This window comes from Larimichthys crocea, unplaced genomic scaffold, assembly GCF_000972845.2.
Source record: "Larimichthys crocea isolate SSNF unplaced genomic scaffold, L_crocea_2.0 scaffold269, whole genome shotgun sequence".
Classification (NCBI taxonomy): Eukaryota; Metazoa; Chordata; class Actinopteri; family Sciaenidae; genus Larimichthys; species Larimichthys crocea.
This window is the reverse complement of record NW_020853550.1, coordinates 153,627-179,739: the sequence shown is the minus strand read 5'-3', so window position 1 is coordinate 179,739 and position 26,113 is coordinate 153,627. Positions and strand designations below refer to the sequence as shown.

General features: G+C 41.9%; 2 protein-coding genes, 2 long non-coding RNA genes and 2 other non-coding genes across 8 annotated transcripts; 3 read left to right on the top strand and 3 right to left on the bottom strand.

Annotated features, from left to right (window-relative positions):
- The first annotated feature begins 1,112 nt into the window (after positions 1-1,112).
- On the top strand, positions 1,113-11,732 carry csnk2a4 (casein kinase 2, alpha 4 polypeptide). The gene is made up of 13 exons (XM_010745055.3): positions 1,113-1,294; positions 4,133-4,435; positions 4,528-4,639; positions 4,744-4,845; positions 6,431-6,481; positions 6,772-6,831; positions 7,084-7,167; positions 7,368-7,478; positions 8,484-8,585; positions 8,874-8,974; positions 9,201-9,349; positions 9,463-9,552; positions 10,281-11,732. The coding sequence occupies exons 2-13, from the start codon at positions 4,335-4,337 to the stop codon at positions 10,397-10,399; spliced, it is 1,182 nt and encodes a 393-aa protein (XP_010743357.1). The 5' UTR covers positions 1,113-1,294; positions 4,133-4,334; the 3' UTR covers positions 10,400-11,732.
- LOC113744889 (small nucleolar RNA SNORA57) lies at positions 6,533-6,668 on the top strand. The gene has a single exon (XR_003461884.1). It is a non-coding gene; the product is annotated as a small nucleolar RNA SNORA57 (small nucleolar RNA).
- LOC113744890 (small nucleolar RNA SNORA57) lies at positions 7,834-7,970 on the top strand. Its single transcript, XR_003461885.1, has one exon. It is a non-coding gene; the product is annotated as a small nucleolar RNA SNORA57 (small nucleolar RNA).
- LOC109140877 (uncharacterized) lies at positions 11,689-13,869 on the bottom strand. Its single transcript, XR_002042591.2, has 4 exons — positions 13,105-13,869; positions 12,919-12,937; positions 12,561-12,706; positions 11,689-12,439 (listed from the first exon to the last, which is right to left on the bottom strand). It is a non-coding gene; the product is annotated as an uncharacterized LOC109140877 (long non-coding RNA).
- A 1,403-nt stretch (positions 13,870-15,272) lies between these two features.
- On the bottom strand, positions 15,273-17,001 carry LOC109140879 (uncharacterized). 2 transcript variants are annotated; one of them, XR_003461881.1, is made up of 7 exons: positions 16,621-17,001; positions 16,431-16,525; positions 16,144-16,303; positions 15,932-16,055; positions 15,734-15,853; positions 15,557-15,644; positions 15,273-15,443 (listed from the first exon to the last, which is right to left on the bottom strand). It is a non-coding gene; the product is annotated as an uncharacterized LOC109140879 (long non-coding RNA). The 2 variants fall into 2 exon arrangements; XR_002042592.2 differs by having other exon boundaries at positions 15,932-16,303.
- Positions 17,002-18,770: 1,769 nt separating this feature from the next.
- slc2a10 (solute carrier family 2 member 10) lies at positions 18,771-24,931 on the bottom strand. Of its 2 annotated transcripts, none has more exons than XM_010745056.3 (8): positions 24,777-24,931; positions 23,907-24,098; positions 23,722-23,807; positions 22,412-22,487; positions 20,154-21,419; positions 19,804-19,926; positions 19,128-19,263; positions 18,771-19,035 (listed from the first exon to the last, which is right to left on the bottom strand). In XM_010745056.3, exons 4-8 carry the CDS (start codon positions 22,413-22,415, stop codon positions 18,939-18,941), a joined length of 1,626 nt encoding a protein of 541 aa, XP_010743358.1. In that variant the 5' UTR covers positions 22,416-22,487; positions 23,722-23,807; positions 23,907-24,098; positions 24,777-24,931; the 3' UTR covers positions 18,771-18,938. The 2 variants fall into 2 exon arrangements, with proteins under 2 accessions (XP_010743358.1, XP_010743359.1); XM_010745057.3 differs by having other exon boundaries at positions 23,722-23,804.
- Positions 24,932-26,113: the final 1,182 nt, after the last annotated feature.

The window sequence follows — 26,113 nt, the reverse complement described above, 5'->3', positions numbered from 1 at the left end:
TTTACTTTAAAGCATACATTTCAAACTTCGATGACAGACAGGTGGATAATCTGTGTGATCTGACCTATGGGCCACAACCTGTCTAACCATGTGTTACATTCAGGAGGCTCCTTTCTGAGCCGCCACCATCTTACCAAGGCTGCTTTGACCTACACACAATTCTACACTGTAAAAAAAAAAGATGATCTATCAATTCAGTTTCTATGTTAATGTTTGTCCTATACAATACTGACATAGAAGGCACATCAATAGATGTGGAAAGAGAGCTTAAAATTCTGTGGGACAAATATTGACATTATGTCTTTGAGGAGAAGCTGCAGGTTTTCCTTTTCACTTCAACGCTTCAGTGTTCAGCGGCGGTGTGTGATGACTGAGCTCAGACAGTCAGCTCTGGGCCTCAGCACATTGAGACTCAAATCTAACTGTGAAAGCAAAGTTCTTCTTCTTTCTTCTTCTTTGATGTTTAACGCAGTCAGCATCCTTATTGTTGCATATAATGCCCTCTTTTGGACTTTACTTCTTTACTACTTCATTTTCTTTTTAAATTGATTTAATTATCCCGGTTAACACAAGATATCCCATTATGATTTTCCTCCCTTCTCTACATTTCCCACATTCTATTATACTTTTGAAACTCTTCTCCACTGTTCCTGTCCTCCGCAGCCTGCCATAATCTCTTCCCTCTCCCTTTCATATTTATGACATTCAACCATCACATGTTCCACTGTCTCTCTCTACACAGCTACACCGACCAGTTGGATGTTTTCCTTTTATATTAAGAGTGTTATTCAGTTTACTGTGAACTATTCTTATTCTGCTCATGGTCGCCTGCTCTGCTCTGCTACCTCCACAACACCCCACCTCTCCTACTACACCTTGTAGTTTATATAAATGTCTCCCCTTTTCCTGCTTCTTCCAATTTTGTTTCCACTGATTGATTATTTCCTTCCATATTGAACTTTTTCCTTCTTCTTTTGATCATTTTACTTTCATTTCCGCCTCCTCTTTCTTTACTGCCTCCTTTGCACTTTGATCTGCTCTTTCGTCCCCCTGTATTCCTAGGTGAGCTGGTGTGAACGCGAAGTTGAATTCGGAGCCTCAGCTTGAATGTTCCTCCGCGGCCTCCGTCGTAGGACTCGGGGACGTAGGTGGCGGCAGTCGGCCATATTGTCTCTGATACAGCAGAAATCACACACTGGCACGGACACACCGGCGACGGAGGGAGGCGAGGAGCGTTGGCCGGACGAAACTCAGCTCATTGGGAAGCATTTCGGTCGTCGAATTGATCAAGGGGGTAAATATCCGGTCCGGTGTCTGTATGTTGTCGGTAGTTGTGCTCACAGTCTCCGTGGAGAGCACCGGGCGCTAACGTTAGCCGCGCTAAGCTTAGCACGCTAGCGACTCGGGCCCGCCGCGAGCCGATAAGTTACTGACAGCTCTGCTCACACCGAGCCATTCCGGGCCAAGCCGGGCCAACCGAGTCTGCTAACCTTAACTAACAAGCAACTGCTTCACCCATCTGAAAATAAAGCCAGAATTAGATTAACTAGCGCCTGAAACAAACCTGTGAGCGCGCGCACACACGCACACACACACACACACACACACACACACACACACACATCCTCAGCTTCTCTGTGTAAACGTCGACAGGACGCTAACGTGACGGGTGTCGCATCGTTTCAGTGAATAACAGTATGAGGAGAACTTAAACACAAACTCTCACAGCCTCCTTTGTGCTTTCCGAAGCAGCGCTCAGCCTGTGTGAACAGTGTGATGGAGTATCGCAGCTGTATGAATGGAGGAGTCGGTCTTCATTCATGTTACATGTCTCTGTAGATCATAAGCGATTAGATATCAGGTATTGATGGTGACGTAGCTAACGTTACACTATTGATTGAAATGAAGCCCTGCGTTTCTCACCGGAAGTGAAAGACCTCGGGACTGTGAGCAAAGATAAAGATATGATCGGGTATCAGTGTTAGCTTTAGACTTCATAGGTTAGAATATGAGGGACACCAGCTGATCTGTTCACGTCAATACCCATTGATGATGTAAATGAACAGATAACCATTAATCAGCTGAAGGAGCTGTGGTGTGACCAAGCAGCTGCCTCCGTGACTCTGAGGTGAAGCCAATGCAGAAAACTGCAGTTCCTCTTCTCGTCCACTTGAGGCTGGCTCCAGAAGTGAGTCAGTCTCCATAAGTCCCCATGTTTCACAGCAGAAATAAACATGTTTACAGCCTGGTACAAAAAACAGTTTTGGTCTCTGTAGCTAATTTCCCCGTCCATGACAACTGTACTGAGGGTGAATTTATATACAACTCACCTCTTCAAATGATATTAAGGCTTAAAGTTATGCAGGATTAAGAGCATGGACATTTTGATTGACAGGTGGGTGTGGTTACAGGTGGTTTGTTTGAGCAGCCAGGCTTCGTTCAGCCTGCCTCAGGTCCACCTCTAAGACCATTTAGATTGACCTAACTAACCCTAACCCATTCTTCAACCAAAACTGGCCATACACTCAAGTTGTAAACATTCTCATCCCAATTTAGTAACAATGCTTTGTAAATATGGTATGGATAGTATTTGTCATAAGCAAACACTTTAAAGCAGAGCTCATACTGCACTTGGGAGAAGATTGAAGCGTTAAGCCGGTCTGCTTCTGTCAGTGGTGTGTCATTCAAAGAATGGATTTGGCTGTTTCACTGAGATCAAATAATTACACAGCTTATCCCTTCATGGCCTGATAGTTCAACATCACCACTGACTTTTGTGACTTTTTGGCCACCTATCGGGTCAGTACCCAGAGATCATAACCATAGGTGGAGGTCAGAGATGTAGTAAAAGGAAGCATCAGGTCGGCAGGCTGATTCGAATATATGCGAACAATGACGTTTCTTTTTAGATTTGTTTGAACTTGATTTCTCTTTAAAGTGACAGCACTAGTATGCATGTATGTCGCAAATGGCAACTTGAGGTACGTATGCGGTTCAGAAAACAGGAAAAATCCCACCCTGAAAACAAATATGCAACTGTAAGGATTTCAAATTGATTGTCAATATTTTTTCAGTTCCAAGACAGGGCTAACCCTTGATTACGTTAGTGGTATTCTACGTCCCGACAGAGGTTCCGCCTCTCAGAATAACGGATTTGCAAACAATCTAGCTCTGTGTGGAAAACTTTGCTAGCCTCAGTGCTAACCTGCAAGCTGCGGGACGGACTTCCTGAACGAAGGTGAGGCACTCCTTCGTTCAGGTAATCTGTTCCACAGTTTGCAGCCAGCTAGCAGACTAGCGATCAGACAACGTTAAAGCACAGGCATAACTCATGGATCGGAAATTTCCCTAATTTAAAGCATCTATTGTAGCATTATTTAGTTAACTATTCTACTACTATTCTAACTAAGTATTAACATGTAAAAAATGATATAGACTCCGCTGGACACCGAGCGCAGCGAGAACGCACAAGATCTCGTAAATTCACGCAGAATCGCGCGATATTGCCGGCTGTAGTCTCTTTGACTCCTGCAATGGCATTCCACGCCGCATCTTTTTTCTGGTGTCCTTATAAAAAGGATGTGAGGTGTCATAAATGATTGGTTGATTTTGGACCTCCAGAATCAACTTCTTCTCGTCCACGGGGTCGACGGGGTGAAAAGATGCCTGAAAACCCCTCACCTGTTGACTTCAGGTAGCCCCCATTTATTATGACGTGTTGTTATGAAACTCGATCCGCGGTGAACACAGAGTATTTTATTTTGAAAAGAAACCGGGGTTTTATTTTTTAGCCGATTTCCTTCCCTGCACAATCTGCTCTGTGCTGAATTTATGCACTGTGCTCCGGCGTCCGTGAAAAATAGAAGCTCTGCGTATGTGTTGCAGAGGGCTACCGGACGCCACAGTCGTTCCGGAGCCGTGACGCAGCGGGACCGAAAATTGTGTGAGCTGACGCATTGACTAAAATGTTCCGGAGCTGTTCCGCATGCAGTGTATTTTAGGGGTTAGAGTAAATCTGATGACTCAGACATGGCCTTGTCAGAGATCCTGCACACACCTGTGGTGTATCAGTGTTTCAGGAATTCAATGTCTCTAATCTTTCATTTCCTCTCTTTCCTGTCTTCTTTGTCAGCTATCCCACCGTGCCCCTGGTGGCCCCTTCCCCCGTCCTCAGGCAAAGCCCCCCCCCCCAAACCCCTTGCCCTGTTGGCTTCAGCCCCCCTCATCCCCTACCTTCCCTCCTGTTCCTCCCTCCCTCCCACCCGTCCTCCCTGTACTCCAACTGTCCTCCGCTGCAGTAAGGTCTCCCCACCATCTCTGCCAAGCTGTCGGACATGTCAGGACCCGTGCCTAGCCGGGCCCGAGTGTACACCGAGGTCAACACTCATCGGCCCAGGGAGTACTGGGACTACGAGTCTCACGTAGTTGAATGGGGGTAAATATCCTGTCGACTGTGGCACCACATTCACACACTGCTTGACATCTTTTCATCCCAGCTGATGTTTGGATTTTTCCCCTCCTTGACAGAAACCAGGATGACTTTCAGTTGGTGCGGAAGCTAGGGCGTGGCAAGTACAGCGAAGTCTTTGAGGCAATCAACATCACCAATAATGAGAAGGTGGTGGTAAAGATTCTCAAGGTAAACTTCTACAGACCAAGGCCTGGATCAAGTCCAGCACCTCTGATTGAATTCAATGCTGTGATCCCATCTAACCGACTCGTGCCTCACCCCCATCCCTTCAGCCTGTGAAGAAAAAGAAGATCAAGCGTGAGATCAAGATTTTGGAGAACCTGCGTGGAGGTCCTAACATAATCTCCCTCACTGATATCGTCAAAGACCCCGTGGTGAGTATAGTGTACTGTTTTCTAAGAACACTGGGCTCTTTGGTCATAAGTACAGCATAGCCTCTGTTTGTTGTCCTGATAACATGATTTCCATTTTCTAAAAACAAACTGTATGTTGTTCTGAAATATCATCACTGGACCAATAGCGTGGTGAGCCCACCAGCTGTGCAAGCTTATCCATTTCACTTGGGCTTGGGAAGTATGTGTCTGTAAGTACTTAGTCAGCTCTGGTTTTAAGGTAGATAGACATAAGCAGTTCTCCATCCTTGTGTTCCTGTGTTGTGTCACGGCTCTCTCCAAAAAACAGAACAAGTCTTATCGTGTCATGATAATGGTGGACTGCCATCATTTCAAATCTGAGATAATCCACTTACGCTTTGAAGTTTGTCCTTTGTTGTTCGTTATGACAATAAAAATAGAAAGCCCCCAAAATGCTTGTAATATCTTGTCACTGCGTGAACTGTGATTTACAAACGCCACAGAGTAAAAGAGAAGAGGCAGCTCTCAACACACACACACACACACACACACCATACCTACCCTTTTCTCCTGAAATCACTATCAGCCTCAAAAGCCCATACTTGTCACACTGACAGGGAGCGTTTTACTTTGACATGGAAAACTGTGTCTGATCATTTCCCTTCTAAAGGGCAAATAAATCTGTGGTTTGATTAGATAATTCATTGACTGTCAATGAAGATTGCATTTGTTGTTATAACTTTTCATATGTTGCATCATGTGATCTGTATATCTGGGTATTAAACAGATGATTCATTTTAAAAACATGCAAATGATGAAAATAACTGTTAGCTGAGCCCCTGAGTTTCCTGCCTCTGTCAAAGATCCTGAGGACAGCTCTGTTTTACACTGAAACAACTTGTACATGAACCTGAAGTTAAATGTTCTGCTGTGCTGATAACTGATAATTAGAAGGCATCCATAAAGATCATCATTGTAAATGAAATACATTTATTAAATACCCTTTGATTGTTCATAGACACAAATCACTCAAAGACACCAGCTGATTTAATGGAGTCAGACACAATTGGTAGATAAATAGTGAAAGATTTTTAGCTGTGGCTGTAGTTCACACTGTAAGCAACAACACAACTATTTGTGGGTGTGGCCAGAGACTCATGAATGGCCAGCAGCTTTAACTGTTTGTCAGACTTTTTGTCTATCAAACAACTATGTGCAAATTCCACATCCTTAATTAAAAAGCCAACAAACCTTGTTTTAGATGTACATCAACTACACTTTCAAATCATTTCTAAAAGTATGGAAGCTGTGAATGGCCTTGTCCCACCTAATCAACAGTGAAGCTGGTGAGTCTCATGAGATGAGAGTAATTTGATTGGCCAGCGACAGCTGTTGACTGTCCACATGCTGGTGACTGTCCTTGCTTCCTCACATACAGGAAATGAGTGGTCATTTTTGGACTCGCACAGTTTTGCTCACAGTGTGGCTGGCGGGTTAGTTTGCATTGGTGTTGTAGCTTATTGGAACTGTTTGTTTGAGTCAAATGACGGGGTCTAGGTGTAGATATGTTAATTACACAACCTTGATTTTTTTTTTTTTTTTTCAGTCGCGGACACCTGCCTTGGTCTTTGAACACGTCAACAACACAGACTTCAAGGTAGGAACGGAATATTTTCTTTGCTCTGTGAAACTTGTAAGATTCTGTAAACCTCCTTTCTTGGCGTACTCGTGTTTTCCCGTACACGTGTGTGTATGTGATGGAGGAATATCAGAGTCCAGTGCTATGTCTTCGGTGCCAGAAAGTCAGCCATCTTCTGGTTCTATCCTCAATCACTGGCACATTCCCACAGCTCACTGTGAGTGACGCGTCAGTGTTCAGGAATGTGTGCTGTCTGTTAGCGCAAGATATTACTATAAAAATTCTAATGACTTTGTTTTGGTCCTCAGCAACTGTACCAGACCCTGACAGATTATGACATCCGGTTCTACATGTACGAGATCCTCAAGGTGAGTCCTTCAGCTGCCTGTAAGCTCGTAATGTTTAACCTCTAAACGCTCTGACGCCTTTAAGCAAGAACTTTTCTTCAGCTATTTTCTAGGTATTTGTACATGTTCGGGGTACTGGTACATGGACCATAGTGTGTGTGGTGTAGTAGGCAGCACCTTCCTTTAATCTGTTGCTGTTTTGTAATTACTGGGAAGGGAAAACAAACTTGCTGTGTCCAGTGGATAATAAAGTCCCTTTGCTCCTGTGTGCAGGCCCTGGACTACTGCCACAGCATGGGAATCATGCATAGAGATGTGAAGCCACATAATGTGATGATTGATCATGAACACCGCAAGGTGAGTGTTGAGCACAGTCACTGTCTCGCCAACTGCGGCCAAAACACAGACAACTGATTCCTCTATATTGTTGTGCATTTTTTTTGGCTGTTGTCTCTGTCTGTTCTTTTTCCCCTGATGTGTGCTTAAATCCATTAATTCAGTCATGTGACATATTGAAATGTCCACTTACTTGAACTGCTTAATTCCTCCCTCTGTAGTTGCGCCTTATTGACTGGGGGCTGGCAGAGTTTTACCACCCAGGACAGGAGTACAATGTCAGAGTGGCCTCCCGCTACTTTAAAGGACCTGAGCTCCTGGTGGACTATCAGGTACAGTTATGGACTGGGGTGCTTTATCTGATGGCTGTTAGTGCTATGCCCTTTGTTTTGCATTGAGTATTTCTCACACACACACAATGTGAGACACTGCAGGACAGATTTCAGTCTTTCAGAGGGTGTTTGTAGATGATACATCTTCATTTACAATTTACTTACTTATTCACAAATTCACTTCCAAATTACGGCTGATATTATCACTTAGAGATATAATTGGATGGAATGGGTTGGATTTTACTTTGCAGGTGGTAAATGGTCTAATAAAAATAACTATCATATACAGTCAGTTATATGGCAGCCACATTAACAACACAGTCTTTGCTCTGTGAAACTTGTAAGATTCTGTAAACCTCCTTTCTTGGCATACTCGTGTTTTCCCGTACACGTGTGTGTATGTGATGGAGGAATATCAGAGTCCAGTGCTATGTCTTCGGTGCCAGAAAGTCAGCCAGTCTTCTGGTTCTATCCTCAATCACTGGCACATTCCCACAGCTCACTGAGTGATGGATGCTGTGATCACATACAGATGTCATTCTGTCAATAATGATCGTCATACAGTTAATTGGATTGGATGTTACTTTATGGGTGGTAAAATGTGACCACAACAATATTGTTCCTGGTTCTGTGCTGGTGCATGTCAGGAGCTCATAAATGGATCAGTAGTACACTTTCGATAATTCTGTGGTTAAAGAGTCAGTGTGCCGCAGACTGCTGGTTGTTGGGGAAATGTTGAATCTTGGTTACATGATGAAGCTCGTCCCCTGAGGCTTTGGTATTATCTGAACCACAGTACCCCTGCTGCAGGTTCAGACGAGGTCACATGCTTGTTTCCGACTGCCAAAGGACAGCCACATCGTTTTTGCCCTTTTCCATTCATCATACATTGCTGCTCATTGAACAGCGTCTGGCTGCTTTCATGGACTTAGGTCTCAGAGAAATTAAATTTGTCTGCTTTCATCCCGTCTCTGCTCCCTTTGAGACTTGTTGTGTGTGTTTCAGATGTATGATTACAGTCTGGATATGTGGAGCTTGGGCTGTATGTTGGCGAGCATGATCTTCAGGAAGGAGCCCTTCTTCCACGGCCATGACAACTATGACCAGGTAAACAAGGAGCAGGTTGATGGATAGAGTTCTCCACCATTAGCCCTTTAGACTCACACCTTTTATTTATCTGGACAGACTGCAGCTACTTCTACTCAGTTCTCTTCATTGAAGTGCAGCTACATTACTCTCCTGATGTATTTTCTTCATGCTTCATGTAGATCATGTTTTTGTTGTTATGGAATGACATTTCAGGACACAGATGTTTGTCAAAGTGGCCGGCTTTTCGTGCGACTGCCATCACTGTAGGTTTGTGTCTGAAACTGTTCTTCGTTTGTGCTCCTGTAGTTGGTGAGAATAGCAAAGGTTCTAGGGACTGAAGACCTCTACGACTACATCGACAAGTACAACATTGAGCTGGAGCCTCGCTTCAACGACATTCTGGGAAGGTCAGCACTGTTACTGCAGTCACACGATGATGGGGTCTAAGCTTTGCAGGCTTTTGTTTTGTAACTATTCTTAGCACTCGTGTTGGAGATAAACTACATGCCTACTAACTGGGTCAAAGTGATTTCAAATTGAACTGGAGTTCATCTGCAACTATCCACAACGGTCTTCCTTCAGTGTGAATTCATGTCAGAATTCAGTGTTTTTAATTAGTTTTGTTGTCCTCAGGCATTCTCGTAAGCGGTGGGAGCGTTTTGTCCACAGTGAGAACCAGCACCTGGTCAGCCCAGAGGCTCTAGATTTCCTCGACAAGCTGCTGCGCTACGATCACCAGGCCCGGCTGACAGCCCGCGAGGCCATGGATCACCCTTACTTCTGTAAGCCCTCGAACAGCCAGTGTTTTTTGTTTTGTTTGTTTGTTCGTAAGGATGAGATCACAGTAATGTCAATTACAAAATAAGTGAGTTCTATATTTTTGTTATTCCTACAGTCCCCATTGTGAAAGATCAGTCTCGTGTGGCCGGATCAGCCAACCTGCCCAGTGGGAACACAGCTGTCAGCACAGCCAGCATGATCACTGGTGAGAACACACACATAACTTTTCCTACATTTCCATAACTGCTTATCCTCTATAAAACATTGTTACAGGATGATTCTGTCGCTGTAAACTCTGGACTGAAGATTTAATCACACACTGCACGACACTGCAAAACTGTAAAACTGCAAAACTGCAAGGATCCTCAGATATTCTGCACCGCTTCAGTGCTACTTTTAGAAACACTTAGTTGTAATCGTTGCTTCTTATGTTGATATATGCTAATCGTGTATTCACAGTACACAGAGAAAGCCCACAAGTGATTAGACAGGTTTTCAGAGTCTCCACAGCAGACTGTTGGTTAAACCTCTACATGTACAAGTGACAGTACCTCTGAAACGCTCAGTGACACAATATTTTCAATAAATGGCAGCTAATCCTCACAGCACGCACTGCAAGGTGCTGCGCTGCTCTGTAAATGTTCTGCAACATTTTATCCAAAGTATTTTCACCAGCCTTGTTTTCTTCACTGTCCATATGAACAACATGGCATTGTTTTGTGTTCTTCCTCTCTACCTGCACCCACAGCTGCAGTTTCTCCAAATTTTCAATTTGTTTTGGGCTGACAACAGTGACAGTAACGCTTTGTGATCATTCTCAATCAATTCTGAAGTCGTCAAATGTTAGATTAGGTTAAAGGTGGGGTGCACATTATTTTGGCAGACAGTATGTTTGCATGTTTTGTAATGTCTCCGTGACCTCTCCTCTTTCAGGTATCTCTGCCTTGCCAGCCTCCACTGCCCTGGGCCCTCTCACTGGCTCGCCGGTCCTGTCTGCTGCCACCAACGCCCTGAGCACCCCGGTGCCCGCTGCTGCCGGCGCCCCGCAGTGACACCCCTCCCAAATCCACACTTGCCCCCACCCCACCCCCCCAGTGTCCTCTCTCTCTCTCTCCAAATCTCTCCCACCTCTACCACTACCCAACCCAGGGGGGGAGGAGAAACTAGACAGGTGCCAGCCCTCACCACATCCAACTTAACTCTGCGCCTCACCGACCTCCTGGTTGGAGGAAAAGAAAACTTTTTTTTGTTTGTTTTTTTTCCTCCTCGAACGAACGTGTTAACCTGACATCTGAAATCGAATGTTCTGTGTTACTGAATATACAGGTATTCCTTTCATTTTCCCACAAGTCGTAGTGAATACAAAGGGGGTGTGTGTGTTTGTGTGGTGAGTCTGAGAGCGAGCATCTGTGGCTGACCCCCCCCTGTTGTTTCAGTTTGAATTGTGAAGGCAGGGGTCAATAAGTACATCAGCAGAAGGCAAAAGAAAGAAGTTGGCAATCAGGACCAAAAGGAGCACATCCTGTATAGTTTACTACTGCAGCGTCATCAAAAACAAGACCTGATGAGAACACTTAATGTACCTCCCCAGATGAGTCTAAACACCCTCCAGATCACAGCATTTTGGAAGTGTTTGGTGCTGTTCTGTGCTCCAGGTGTATGTGACACTTCAACACTTACTCTGCCTGTAGTAGTTTTGTCTTGCCTTTCTTACCAGACCAGATCACCAGTCTTCTTTTGATAATGCGACTTCCCCCGTCATCATGTCATCGGTTGTTAATTTGTTTTGTATCGAAATGTTCTGGACTGCTGGATAAGGTTCATTTGACATCAAGTGGTTTGATCAACTCTAGTGTTGTACTATGATCTCTTTAAGAAGCCAGGTATGGTTCATTCAGGTTCTCAAAGAAATGGTTTCTCAAACGTGCTGCTTTCCAGTTCCTTGAATTACTTCAAGTGGCTTTTCTTGAATTACTTCAAGACATAACCAAAGTTTACTCGGTTGGAAGAAGAGACTGACCAAACCTAGTTTTGTGTTGTGGGAGTTCCTCATGCTGTAACACAGGTTGACAGTTTGGGTTCTAGTGAATAAGATGACAACAATAATCATCTGCAGGTGACTAAAGTGCTGTTAGTGTTGGAGGAAAGTTCCGTCGTGTAGTGACATGGGTAAGCTTTGTGACGAGTGTTACAATTTACTTGCTTTCACCAACATGTTTAGGGAAGTATTGAAGTTGAAATGTTGAATAGCACTTGAAGGGTAGACTTCCCCACCCCCGCTCCCAGTGTTTTAGTGCCAGAGTTTGAAAGTAAGTTTTAGACCCTGCTGTACATATGCATCTTTTTTTTTTTTTTTTTTTTCATTTCAAAACCTGAAAATGCAAATAAATCAGAACATGTATACATTGACCTGAAAACGGAGCAGTTTGAGTCCCTACATCACTGTATATATTTTTATGTCCTTATGTAGATGACTAGTATTTGAAAATATTTGTGTAAATAAACACGTGTTTTATTTATCAGGTACATCTGACTGATTTATGTCTATCATCTTCATACAGATGTGAGTTCAAAGTCCAAATAAGCATTTCTTTTAAAAAACAGTGTAAAATCAACCTGTAAAACAGTGTTGGTCAAGTATTTAAACTTAATAGATTGATAGATGGCTTTAATCCATGACAATCAACTGTATTCAAAAAAATGTCAGTGCTACAGTTCCTCAAAAAATATACAGCCAGAAATATACGTGGTAATCAGTCCTCCACAGTGTAGCAGCAACAACTAAAGGTTGCCGTGGTTTGGCCAAAGAACTTACAAATACTGTCCAGAAAGTTTCGACCAGAGGAGGCTAAGACTGCAGCAGTGCAGTCTGTTGTTTTCGCTCTGTCAAAAGAGCATGAAGGCAGAACTCTATCAAAAGACCAGAGACTAAGGTCATCATCATTGGAGAGGGAACACCCTTCATCAGAAGTGGATCGAGTGGAGCTCCATCAGTAGACCAGTCTGATGGCTCGGTGTCACGGGTGACATCAGACAGTTCTCCCAAAGACCAAGCAGCTGGATCTTCATGACAAGATGACCCTGTGGTGGCTCTGTTGGACAGAAACTCATCAGAGCTCAGGAGCTGGTCAGACTGGATCAAGTACAACAGTCAATCAATGAAGCCATCTGTCCCTCCAGCCCATATTTGCTACCAGACACATGGTCACTTACTTATGGGTGACATTTAAAGTTCTCCCTCCGATCAGGCAGCTGGATCTTCATCATGAGTTGACCATGTGGTGGCTCCAGAGGTGTTCATCCTGGCTGCTGATTCCTCCATTGGGCAGCAATTTATCAGAGTTCGGGAGGTGGTCAGACTGGAATAAGTATGAGAGTCAATTAGTAAACCAGTCAGTTAATCAATAAAGCTATCAGTCCATCCAACCTCATGAGATATTTACTATCAGACACATGGTTAGTTACTAGTCACTGCTGCAGAGCCTGATGGGGAGAGATTCTCTGATCCCCAACAGGATGCAGCAGCAGTTTCAGGAGGTCTATAACACAGTCCTGTCTTCAGATTTCTCACCGTCGTCTTTTGGATAGACCTGCATGTGGAAACAGATTGAGTTCAGCTAGTCCAGCACCTACTTCTCTGAGATTTTTGAATGACAGGTACTCATTCAGTCTTAGTTCAAATAAATAAAACAAATCAATTCATTCAGTTCAAATAAAATGATCTAATCAACTCAAACAAGGAACATGGCTACTCTACCTTCAGCCTGCATGCTGAACCATCAGCAGCTTCCTCCTGACTGAAGAAGTGCTCAGTATATTTACAGCACAGAGCAGGTGGTCCTCCGGCTGACCCAGAACCTCAACCATATGCTTCACCTGCAAAAACAAATCACATCAGTTGAGAATCTGCATAATGTTGGCATTTGCCTGAGGCAGCTGCTACTATTTGATTTACAGATGAAGGGGAAGAGGTAATCAGTGATGTAGAGGAAGGCTAGGGCACAACCAACTCAGAAATGTACATGTTAATCAGTCCTCCACATTAGGGTGGTAGCAGCAACTAAATGTTGCCGCAACTCAGCCGAAGAACTTGCGAACACTGTTCAGAAAGTTTCGACCAGAGGAGGCTGAGGCTGCAGCAGTACAGTCTGTTGTTTTAGCTCCGTCAGAAGACATGGCAGCTGGATCTTCATCATTTAACCATGGAGGATAAACTCTATGAAAAGTCCAGTGAGCTACTTCATCATCAGACCAGGCAGATGGCTTTATGTCATAGGTGACATTAGAACATCCTCCCTCAAAGCAAGCAGCTGGATCTTCATCAACACATGATCCTGCTGACTCCTCCATTGGGCAGTAACTCATCAGAGCTCTGGAGGTGGCCAGACTGGAACAAGTATGACAGTCAATTAGTGAATCAGTCCATCAATCAATAAAGTTATCTGTTCATCCAACCTCATGAGATATTTACTACCAGATACATGGTCACTTACTACAACCCCTGGCAAAAATTATGGAATCACCAGTCTTGGAGGATGTTCATTCAGTTGTTTAATTTAGCAGAAAAAAGGCAGATCACAGACATGACACAAAACTCAGAAGTCAAAAGTCAAAGTCAAAAGTCATTTCAAATGGCAACTTTCTTTCTGGCTTTAAGAAACACTAAAAGAAATCAAGAAAAAGAATTGTGGTATTGTGTTGCCAGATCAGCTTTGCAGGTTGGAGCCTTGTCATGGACCATTTTCTTCAACTTCCACTACAGATTTTCAATTGGACTGAGATCCGGACTATTTGCAGGCCATGATATTGGCCTTATGTGTCTTTCTTCAAGGAATGTTTTCACAGTTTTTGCTCTATGATGCATTATCATCTTGAAAAATGATTTCATCATCCCCAAACATCCTTTCAATTGATGGGATAAGAAAAATGTCCAAAATGTCAACGTAAACTTGTGCATTTCTTAAAGATGTAATGCCAGCCATCTCCCCAGTGCCTTTACCTGACATGCAGCCCCATATCATCAATGACTGTGGAAATTTGCATGTTTTCTTCAGGCAGTCATCTTCATAAATCTCATTGGAACGGCACCAAACAAAAGTTCCAGCATCATCACCTCGCCCAATGCAGATTCGCGATTCATGACTGAATATGACTTTCATCCAGTCCACGATTGCTTTTCCTTAGCCCATTGTAACCTTGTTTTTTTCTGTTTAGGTGTTAATGATGGCTTTCGTTTAGCTTTTCTGTATGTTAATCCCATTTCCTTTAGGCGATTTCTTACAGTTCGGTCACAGATGTTGAGTCCAGTTTCCTCCCATTTGTTCCTCATTTGTTTTGCTGGTAATTTTCTGTTTTCAAGACATATTGCATTAAGTTATCTGTATTGATGCTTTGATGTCTTCCTTGGTCTACCAGTATGCTTGCCTTTAACAACCTTCCCGTGTTGTTTGTACTTGGTCCAGATTTTAGACACAGCTGACTGTGAACAACCAACATCTTTTGCAACATTGTGTGATGATTTACCCTCTCTAAGGAGTTTGATAATCCTCTCCTTTGTTTCAATTGACATCTCTTGTGTTGGAGCCATGATTCATGTCAATCCACTTGGTGCAACAGCTCTCCAAGGTGCGATCGCTCCTTTTTAACTGCAGACTAACGAGCAGATCTAATCTCATGCAGGGGTTAGTTTTGGGAAAGAAAATTTATAGTGTGATTCCATAATTTTTTTCCTCTGCTTGGTCTGAAAAAGTAACTGTTAGTGACTACCACTTTTTTCTTTTAGTGTTTCTTAAAGCCAGAAAGAAAGTTGCCATTTGAAATGACTTTAGTTTTGTGTCATGTCTGTGATCTGCTTTTTTTCTACAAAATTAAACAACTGAATGAACATCCCCTAAGACTGGTGATTCCATATTTTTTGCCAGGGGTTGTAGTCACTGCTGCAAGGGTGCTCAGTCAGGTGAGACATGGTGAAGCAACTGTGCTGCAGAGCCTGATGGGGAGAGGTTCTCTGATCCTCAACAGGATGCAGCAGCAGTTTCAGGAGGTCTATAACATAGTCCTGTCCTCAAACTCCTCACTGTCATCTTTTAGATAGACCTGTATGTGGAAACAGATTGAGTTCAGTTGATCCAGCACCTACTTCTCTGAGACTGATGAATAACTGGTATTCATTCAGTCTGAACTCATACAACACAGCAGAGAGTACCTACAACCAGGTCATCCAGAGAGCTGGGCTAGGTCTGGATCACTGTTCTCTTCTTGTAGTATGAGATCGGCAGTTGCGTGTTTATCTGGTGTCTGTAGGAACACAATATGTATGAGAACAACTTTAAAGAGTTCAAATAAAATTATCTAATCAACTCAAACAAAGAACGTGGCTACTCTACCTTCAGCCTGCATAATGGACCATCAGCAGCTTCCTCCTGACTGAAGAAGTGCTCAGTATATTTCCCAGCACAGAGCAGGTGGTCCTCCAGCTGACCCAGAAGCTCAACGATGCGCTTCACCTGCAAAAACACATCAGTTGACAATTTGCATAAAGTTGGCATTTCCCTGTGGACATTTGTCTGAGGTAGCTGACCTACCATCTGATATTCACAGACAAAAGGGAAGAGGTGATCAGCGAGGTAGAGGTAGGCCAGGATGCAGCCAACTCCCCACACATCAATAGACTCAGTGAAGGGCAGGCTGAGAGCAACCTCTGGAGCCCTGAAGAGGGAAGACTAGAAGATGAGAAATCTGTATGCAAGCTTTAAGGGGAAGGAGAACAATGTGGATATTTAGAAAAATGACAAACTCTGCCCAGGCTGGACATCGGCAACTGAAATGACTTCACCAAAATTGATTAGTTTTACTCTGAAGGGCTGGTCCTGCTGGTTCACTAACATAAGGTTGTCAGGTTTACTGTCAGTGTGCAGGACACCAAGACCCTTGAGGGCATCCGAAGCGACCAACATCTGCAAGGACAAAACAATAAAGGACAAGTTTGGTATTAAATGTTGTGTAAGGGTTAGGGTGAGGGTTTCTTTATTCATGAGTATAAGAACAATAGATAGTTGGTTTCATTTTTTTAATGATACATACCTGCTGTGCAATTGGTCGCACCTCTTTCACAGACAGAGGTTTCCCTCTTTGTTCTTTGAGCAGATCATAGAGACTTCTATCCAGCATCTCAAATCCTAGACACATGAAAGTGTAACGTACATACTGTGATGGAGGTTACAGAAAGGGAATGTAACTGTATGTCTAAGAATCAAAAGGAGTGCAGTTATACCTCTTTGTCCTTGACATCATAAAAGTCTTTGAGGATCTTTACAGCAACTGTCTCTTCTGTCTCCAGCCTTTGGCACCTGGCCACTCTACCAAAGCAGCCTTCACCGATTAACTCCAGAACAGAGCAGCTGGAAGTGCTGCTGAACAGAACTTCACCTGCCTCGACCTCAGGTGCTGGTGGAGTGACTGTGAGGAAAGACAGTGAACATGGAGGGGAAATATGTGAAGTTCAGGTGTTCTGTCTGTGAGGGTCATTCAGTCCACACAACATGAACAAACACACACCAGCAGACCATGTGTTAATGGATGTATCAAACACTGCTGATATTCTCAGCAGTGTTTCTCAGCTGAATTCATTTAAAACCAAACAAATTTAGATTCAAGAAAGGTGAGTGAAACTGTATGTACAAGATTTAGAACCTCCTGCTCTGTCCTCAGCTTTAGGCTTGTTGTTACAGAGAAAATTGGTGTCCTCTGTGTTTTTCATTACAGGTTTTGTGTTGATATGTATAATTTTAATAAAAATGTATTTTTTTTGTCAGAATTTGAGTCTTCCTACCTGATGCTCCAGAGACATCTGATGTCTGGCAGCTGGGCCACAGGGACATTTTTCAAGGTCAGATGTTCACAGGTTTAGTATTTGAAGGTTGAGAAGGGCCTTCAAATGTGGAGGTTTTCCAATTCGCAAAGTGTCTCCAAACAACTCTCGTTTCAAAAGTGTGTCTTTCTCTCTCAGTGCTTAGGGTGGAATGACCACAGTCCTGCACAACACTTAGTGATATAGAACCTGTTGTCATTAGATTAGATTAGTGTATACTTTATTTATCCCATAACGGGGAAATTCACTTGTTACAGCAGCAGAAAGTGACAGAAGTAGAATCAAATAAAAGGAAATTGAATGATGCCCAGAATTGTTTTTTAAATATTTGTTTGTGTTCCACTTGAACAAATCAAATCCAACATGTTTATCATTCCAAGTCTTAGGTATCGATTTGCATAATTTAGATCTTTTGTCAGAGTTTGAGATTGTGTGTTTACACCTACACCCAGTCTTTATGCTTCAAGCTAAGCTATGCTAACCATGCCCTATCCATTATTTGAAAGAGTCAAACGTGGGACAGGCTTTGCAAAGAAAACGCCTCATTTTATTTTTATAGATTAAAAATTGCATTGAAAAGAAATAAGGGGAAAAAAAGACAAAGAAAAGTGTCAGTAGAACAGCTGTTCAGATCATCCTTCTGTAAAATTCTGAGTTATGTTACTTAAATCAGCTTGTGGTCAGCAGTGATAGGGCCCTTTTCAGGTGTCTGAGCAGTTCCACCAAAGACAAACTCCCCTCCAAACTTTTCAGATGATTTCATTTAAATAACAATTTGAGGCCCAAATATGTCAAATCAAGTGTTAGCTGATGTCAGATTTTTATTGGCAGATTGTCACACTCAAGAGCCAATAGGATTGTTTACAGCTGAAATCTTGTATTATAACATATATAACAAATGTAAAGCCCCAGAGCTTCCCTTTGAATATTAACAGTATGGCAGTGATGGCAGAAACATGCGCTTATTGTTATTTAATCCTGGTGCTGTTTGTTTGAGGTATTTTTCTGTTGAACAATTAAAGGCTCACTTGAAACATTATCATATGCATTTTGTTTTTTCTGCAGGTGTCAAGTAACGTAACCTGTAACATGCTACACAAATTGCAAATGGAGAATATGACTTGGCTGCTGCTTGAAAAACATTTTTTTTGTGCCTTAAAGGTTTCATATTTGCAGTTTGATAGCCAGAAGTTCTGTTTGTTATTTTAAGTATAAAAAAACAAAACATCTCAAGATCTCTGATGCTTCTCTGTGGAGGTCTAACAAGAACAGAGTGTTTTGTCTGATTAATATTAATGAGCACGTCTTTAGGTCGACTCCTCTGACTGATGGATGGTTAGGACAAAAAACAGGTAACTGATTGTAGCCCATCTGGATGGTGGAGCGTAGCTGAGGAGGGTGCGAGTAAACATCACTTCTACAGTATGGAACCTAATATTATAATACATAATCTCTAATGTTAAATGTGTGTGTTTTATTCCAAGAGTGGTAAAAAAACAGGTGGTAAACATCCACAGTACTGTGTTGTGAATTGCAGTAACTGATAATAATAGGAAGGTTATAAAATGTTTAAACAACACAGTTTGACAGCAACACAACAGGTGATCACTCAATAAACACATTTGATGAACATTCGCATATATACTACACATTAAGTGCAACATAATAAGTTCTTCTCTTTCAGTAAGGCCTTCCATGTGATGCCTGTCATGTCATTCGAATCACTCTGAGGTGCTGACTTGACAGTGCACTCTCTGGTACTGCGGGGAAGCGTTTCTCCAGCCGAGGATGCCACAGCATTCTTCGCTGTGGTGAAACCTGCAAGGCAAGGTCAAGGACAAAGACATCAGAGCCTCAGCATGTAGGTCTGATATGATAATATGTACTTCATCAGAAAAATCTGATCCTACCTGTTTAAACGCAGCTCCTTGTCTATCTCCTCCAGAGTCTTCCCTTTGGTCTCTGGTAGCATAAAGTAGAAGAAAATTCCAGCTGCCACGGCACACATCCCGTACAAGAGGAACATCCCAGACAAACCGATCACATCTGTGGATTAAATAGATATAACCATCACCAAACATATCCCTTCTCATCATTCTCCATCATCATTTGCAGTTTGTGAGCACTTTAGTTTAGTGTGACTGGCCTCATTAAAGCTGCACTCGTCAGTATTATTATGTTATCAATTGATGACATGGCAAAGTGTATGTAAAAATAGTAATGAAATAACCCACAACAAGACAAAGTTAGCGAGTAGCTGGTAAACATTGTGGAGCATCTAAATAACCAAAGAGTCACACATTTTTTCAGGAGATGAAAACAGAGCTAAAAGGAGAGCCCATGTTACTTAATATTAGTTCAAACATGCACACATCCAATAAATCCTGGTGTGCTGGGTTTCTTATGAGGCACTGTTTGCTCACTTATTAGCCATATCTACTAAAAAGGTGAATATATGTTGGCATATTCTTAAAATCTAATGTGTGATTCATAAATGACTCAGAAATGTTAATGGAGCAGAACTATCATTATTATGATTAGTCACACTTGACCAAAGTGTCCACTGTAAAGACGGTGGGAACTCACCAATTAAATTGAGGAAAGTGAACGTGACCAGCAGGTTGGCGCCCCAGTTGAAGCAGTTGGTGAATGCAAAAGCTCTTCCTCTGATAGCAGCTGGAAATATTTCGCTCAGGAGAAGCCAGGTCACTGGAGACAAAGACAAAAGACAAAATACACTTTATTTCCCAGCTCTACTACCCCATTGGAAAAGCTGAGTCTCTATGTTGCATAACGTTATTTTAAAGACTTTGCATTGTAGCTGCTCGCCATTTACATTTTGCTTTGTTTAGATTTAAATGAACAATCCAAAATACTTTTTTTTATACCTACAGTTAACTAACTAATACAAAATTATTTTGAGAAAGTATACAAACTTGGTCCAAATCCAACGGAGTATGCACTGACAACAGCCATCATACACACGAGAATGATCCAGTTCACTACTGTGTCATGGACTTGAGGAGAAGATGCCAGAGGAGTGTCCAGTGATTTCTGTCTAACGTCATCAAGTACTACATCTTGACCTTGTGTGTTGTTATTAAGGAGCCTTTGGTTCTCATCAAAAGGCGTGCCAAAGACTGACCGACCACCACTAACAGTTAATTGAGGTAGATCTGTTGTGTTAACGTTGAAGTCCTCAGGATTACAAGGCCTCGTAGCATCCATCACAGAATGTCCACTGAGGAGTCCAATGGTTATCAGAGACAGCGCCATAACAGAGCATCCGCTGATGAGCAGAGGCCTCCTGCCCACCTTGTCTGAAAACACCATGGAGGTCAGAGTAGCAATCACTTTGACAAACCCCAAGCCCACAGACGCCAGCACTGCTGAGGCATTGCTCTGAAACCCCACTGAGTGGAAGATGGTGGAGGCGTAGAAGAGAACGTTAGGCTGGCCTGTGAACTGCTGAAAGAGCACCAGACCAAGGCCAATGGCAGTCCGTGTCCTCATGTTGTCTTTACCCTGAAAAAGGTACATGCTGTTGTACTGAATTTTAGTGTTTTTTATGCTGAGTTTTGAATCATCTGCTTCTTGGCTTTCAATGGTTGTCATGGACTCTCCCTCTCTTTGGTTTAAAGATTCTTTAGTGGTGGATGGAAGAAACCAGATAGAGACTAGCTGGATTAAAGTCGGGACTATGGCTAATCCAAACATCCACTTCCACCCTCTTTTGGAATCAGACAGAATGTAGTTCATGCCATAAGCTGCCAGGATGCCTACAGTGATCCCAGCTTCGTACAGTGTTACCAGGAAGCCCCTGCGGTCAGGGGTAACCACCTCGGACACAAAGATGCAGCAGGACATAGAGGATATACACATGGCAAAGCCCACTATGATCCTGCCTACCACCAGCACAGAATAGGAGCTGACGAGCAGGACCAGGCTGCCTGTTAGGATCAGGATGTTGCTGAGGAGAATGGAGTTCCTGCAGCCCCGATGGTCGATCAAGAAGCCGCCCACGACGGACGCCATCAGAGCTCCAATTAACAAAGAGCTGACCAGAGCCTCCTGTTGGACACACGAGAGTCTGAACTCCACTTTGAGCTGCAGCAAAGCACCTGAGATGATACCCAGCTCATAACCAAAGACCAGGCCACCCAGAGTGGATGCCACACTGGCCAACAGGAGGATGGAGTTGCCTAGGAGGAAAAAAAAACCTTTTTGAGAAGAGCCCTCTTAACAAAACACATTTGCAGCTCCATAAATCTACAATCAAATAAAAAACAAAGTCAATTCAGAAGTCACAATTTGCTCCACCTCCACCACCTGCAACATGCCAATTACTCAATGATCCAATAAGAACTATTGGAGACAATATCTGAAAGCTGCCACTGCATAAAGAGTACTTTAACTTTTTGTGTTTTGTGCATTTCACAGTGAATATGTAACAGATGAGACTGGTCACCACTGAAACTTTATTCCTACAGTATGTGCAACACAAGGGAACAATTCTTTATGATTCTTGACGATCCTTTATACATACATAAAATACAGTCTGTCTCTTTGTTTACAGTGTCTGTCATATTGTAGTTTGCATGAATGCTCTGCAGCTGCTCCTCACAATAACCTGGGAGTCTTTCATGTGCAGCATCTATTGACCGAAATGCAAATGATGAGTCCAAATGAAAGCTGCTGAATCTTCACGGTGAGGAAAGATTCCCTTTTCTTCCATTCATATGTGGAAAATGAAGCTTAGAACACCTCACTCCTGACTGCAGACACACTCAAATCTGACAGTTTACCTTTCTTTGCACATTTGATTGATTTGAATCATTTCATGTTTTTTCATGTCCCTTGATGGTCTAAATACATTAGTTAGTTACATACTCTGAAGCATGGCTATCTGCTCTGACTTTAATCAGAATCAGTATCATAATCAGAAATACTTTAATATTCCCAGGGGGAAATTATTTTAACATTATTTTAAACATTATTTTATTATTATTAAACTATTTTAACATTATTTTAAACATTATTTTATTATTATTAAATTATTTTAACATTATTTTAAACAGGTCACACTGTTTCTTACCTTACTTTACATCAGAGTAAAAACAATCACTTTGCAGGGGAACATTCGTTACATACAGTGACAGCTTTACAGTGGTAGAATGATTCAGACATAACTCACCCATTGTTTCTGTCCTGTTATGTTCACATTTCAGCCAGGCTGTGCAGGTCTGTAGTCATGCATTTGAAGACATCCTCTGTGAAATATGAGAAAAACATCAAATCATCTCCAGTTGTCGTGGTGCGTTCCTGGTTTAGCACCACCAAGAGTCTTGTTTCCTGCTTTCCTGCTAAAGGAAAGACAAGGGAGCCCACAAGAGCTTGTTGCAACCCTGTCGCCGTGACAACCATCTTGTTGATTGCCATGATTTCATTAGAGCGTCCACTTCAGAGATGGGCTCAACAAAACAGTAGCAATGCCTGTTTAGTTAATGCCAAATATCCTGAGTCCTGATAATGACGAAGCAGTGAGGAACAACAGCATCATAGTTTAGAGAAACTTCACTGTATTTTACACATCCTTGTGTCCCTATAATGACTTTTACTTCCCTTTACATGTTTTTGATAACTTCCATAAAGTTGGGAACTTATGATCAAAGCAGCAGAGGCTGCGATATCCTGGCAACAGTATTTTTTATGAGGGTGCAGCTTCAGAAATGCTGGATCCTGTTTCCTACAATGCCAGCATATTTCCATTATTTTCTCAGTCTCTTATAAACTGAATTCTACTCCTCATGAATACTAAACTGAACTAATTGTGCTCCTAGAATCTGGAATGACCTTCCTGTGCAAATCGGGGCAGAGAGGACACTTTATATAGCACAAACATGTGCTATAAACATACTTTAAAGTTTAAGCCAATGGGATCTATAATGGAAAGTTTAAATATGTACAGTTCTAAGACAACTCAACACACCTGCTGAAAAGGACCATGTGATACGGTCGAAAGCTCCAGAACAAGACAGTAAGTAGACCTTAGGTGAAGATTGTTTTGTTAGCTTTGATCTTTTATTAGCTTTATTATATTTTTATGTGCTCCTATGTATTATTGTCTTTTCATTGTTCTTTACTCAGACCTATTGATGTCTGATGCTGTTAAAGGATTATTCACACTGATGTAAATTGCAGTGAAGCTTCCCTAATGAAAAGAATCACATTCATATAGTATGAGTAGCATGTTGATTATTTATTTAAGCAGATTATTTTCCAGTCAGTCTTTTAATTTTTAAATTGTTGTTGAGATAAATGTAGTGCAGTAAATAATATAATATAATACAATACAATACAATATAATATAATATAATATAATATAATATAATATAATATAATATAATATCTCTCTGAACTGCACAAACGTTAGTAAATACTCTTTGTTTACATGTCTGTCTGTCTGTCTGTCTGTCTAGTTTAAAATAAGAACAGACTCTGTACCTGACTGCTTCCAGCAGCTCTGTCTGCAGGTCCAAATGTGAGTGGTCAGCAGAGCCGTTATTCTGTCCGTCCAGGAATGCAAGCTGCTGTTAAACGGGACAGACATTATCAGGAGCTCTGAAGACATTTCGGTCCTCCAGCTGTCAACTCGTATATTTTCGTCTGTTTTCGAGAAATGGACTCACCGTGAGCAGCAGACGGACTGATACTGTACAAAGATGCAGGAGAAAAGTTCTGCCCCTCCAGGAAGTTAGAGCGACGTGGCAGCAGCAGTATCAAGTTGCAAGAAGAGAAACTTGGCGAAGTTTTGACACCAGAGGTCGACAACTTACTTTCCCAGAAGGCAGAGAGACTTCCCGACACGCACAGGAGCGGGGCTAAAGGAACAGGCAGCAGTTTTACTTCTGGCTCATTGAATTTACAGGTGAAGAACTTAAAGGTTCTATAGACTTCCAGAAGCACTATATGTGGCTACATGTGGCACCAACACACAGATGTCCTGAACACACAGCAAGATAAAAAAGAAATGAATACAATTTTTATTAAAGGATCAGTGTGGAGGATTTAGTGGCATCTAGTGGTGAATTTGCAGATTTAAACCAAATGAATACCCCTCGCCTCAATAATGTAGGAGTACAGTGGCCAGGCTCTGATGGACACTGTGGAAAAGGATATAATGCTTCTACAGTATACCTAATTCCTATTCTCAGATTATTATACACTTATGAAAACATATTTATGGATATTATGTCTCCTGATAGATCCATCTAATGGTACACACTGGACTTTAACAGTGTCAGGTGACGAGGTAAGGTAACAATTGAATTGTTTTAAATAACAGTAACATATCCAGCTTGATAGGAGCCATTTCTTACATCTGCAGACCTAAATGCATTTTATGAAATTAATTAGATTATTATCAGATAGCTAGCTATCCTGCTAAAGATAGCTACCTAAAACAAAAAGTGAAATATGTTTTAGGTAGCTAAAGTCGGATGGTTTCAGTTGAATGTTTGGAATGCTGCGAGCAGACGGCTGAATTCACGCGTACTAACCCTGGACCCAGAGAAACTTCAGGTCACTGCTGCCATCAGAAGTGGTCTTCTTCACCGTGTTCACAAGGAGAGTCTTTGGAACATCCAGATCTTGTTGTATTCACAACATTGTCTGAAAATTCACGAGTTGTGACCTATTGGTAGACATTTTCTGAATGCCTTTGTATTTCCTGTTTTGTGTTCCTTATTGGCATGTTGCCATTGCCTAGCAGTGAATGTTTTCATGTGATAACACTTGAATGCTGAGCTCATCATGTACACAACGTCTCATGTTGTGACCACTGACTGTAAATAATATAGCGTTATCATATATGTCACAATTTTAACTTGAAGTAGATCATGACTCCACCATGACTCCACCTGTAGCTTATTTATATACTCTCTACCTCTATTTCACTGCATTTCAGAGGGAAACGTTGTACTTTTTACCTGTAACAGAGTACAGTTCTTGTGTACTGCTTTCACTGAGGTGAGACATCTGAACATTTAGTCCACCACTGGATGACTGAAAATATAGTACCACCTCCTACCTTAGTCATTTGACCAAATGTAATAGTTGTCTATGATTGATCAATGTTGTTATCATTCTCTGCGTTTAGAACATGTCCATATTTGAAACAGTTTCACACTAATTCAGTAGTAGTACTATAGTACAAAAGCAGCAGTACCACTAATGGCAGTCACTAGTGAGAATAGTAGTAGCACCAAAAGTACAAGTAGATACAGTAGCAGCAATAGCTGATTAGTTGAAGTCATATTGCTAATTCATGTAGTAGCACTATTTTAATGACATGCCTAAAAATAATCAATATTTGTTCGTCTCTGTTCTCATGTGCCTTTCTGACAGGTCAGAGGTCAACAGAAAGAATATCCCTCATTCCTTCCTGTAGTAGTAATAGTCAGTCTACTACATAAAGGAATATGGGTGTTTAACAAAACAAAAGGAAATACACAGTAAAGACATTCAGTATGTTGGCCTGTGTTTTCACGTCGTGAATAAACAGTGCAGACAAAATGGTTGAACCTAATGCTGACCTTTGACATGGGTACACTTCATTGCATAAACCTTAATCCATAATATAAAGTCTATCATTAAAAGTGGTCTGTGTGTGTGTGACATTTCCTTCTGCAGTTTGTGTATTTAGATCAGAAGATCTGCATATTCTGTAATAAAGAAATAGAAGGTACAGATTGTGTTTTTAATGTTTTTTCTCTCTGTGGTGATTGGCTAGAATCAAAAAATATTTTTTTCTCCAGTTTTTCCAGAAAGAAGATTACATTTGGGAACATGATGTATTTCACGGCCTTTTTAAAAACCCACAAATGTAAATATGTTA

Excerpts from the sequence above, each read along its gene's own strand:
- csnk2a4 (XM_010745055.3), top strand. The coding sequence starts at position 4,335 with ATGTCAGGACCCGTGCCTAGCCGGGCCCGAGTGTACACCGAGGTCAAC. Across the intron at positions 4,640-4,743 it reads TGGTGGTAAAGATTCTCAAG|CCTGTGAAGAAAAAGAAGAT; the intron begins GTAAACTTCTAC and ends CCATCCCTTCAG. Across the intron at positions 8,975-9,200 it reads TTCAACGACATTCTGGGAAG|GCATTCTCGTAAGCGGTGGG; the intron begins GTCAGCACTGTT and ends TGTTGTCCTCAG.
- slc2a10 (XM_010745056.3), bottom strand. Across the intron at positions 19,927-20,153 it reads CTCCGTTGGATTTGGACCAA|TGACCTGGCTTCTCCTGAGC; the intron begins GTTTGTATACTT and ends CTTTGTCTCCAG. Across the intron at positions 19,264-19,803 it reads CACTTTCCTCAATTTAATTG|ATGTGATCGGTTTGTCTGGG; the intron begins GTGAGTTCCCAC and ends TTTAATCCACAG.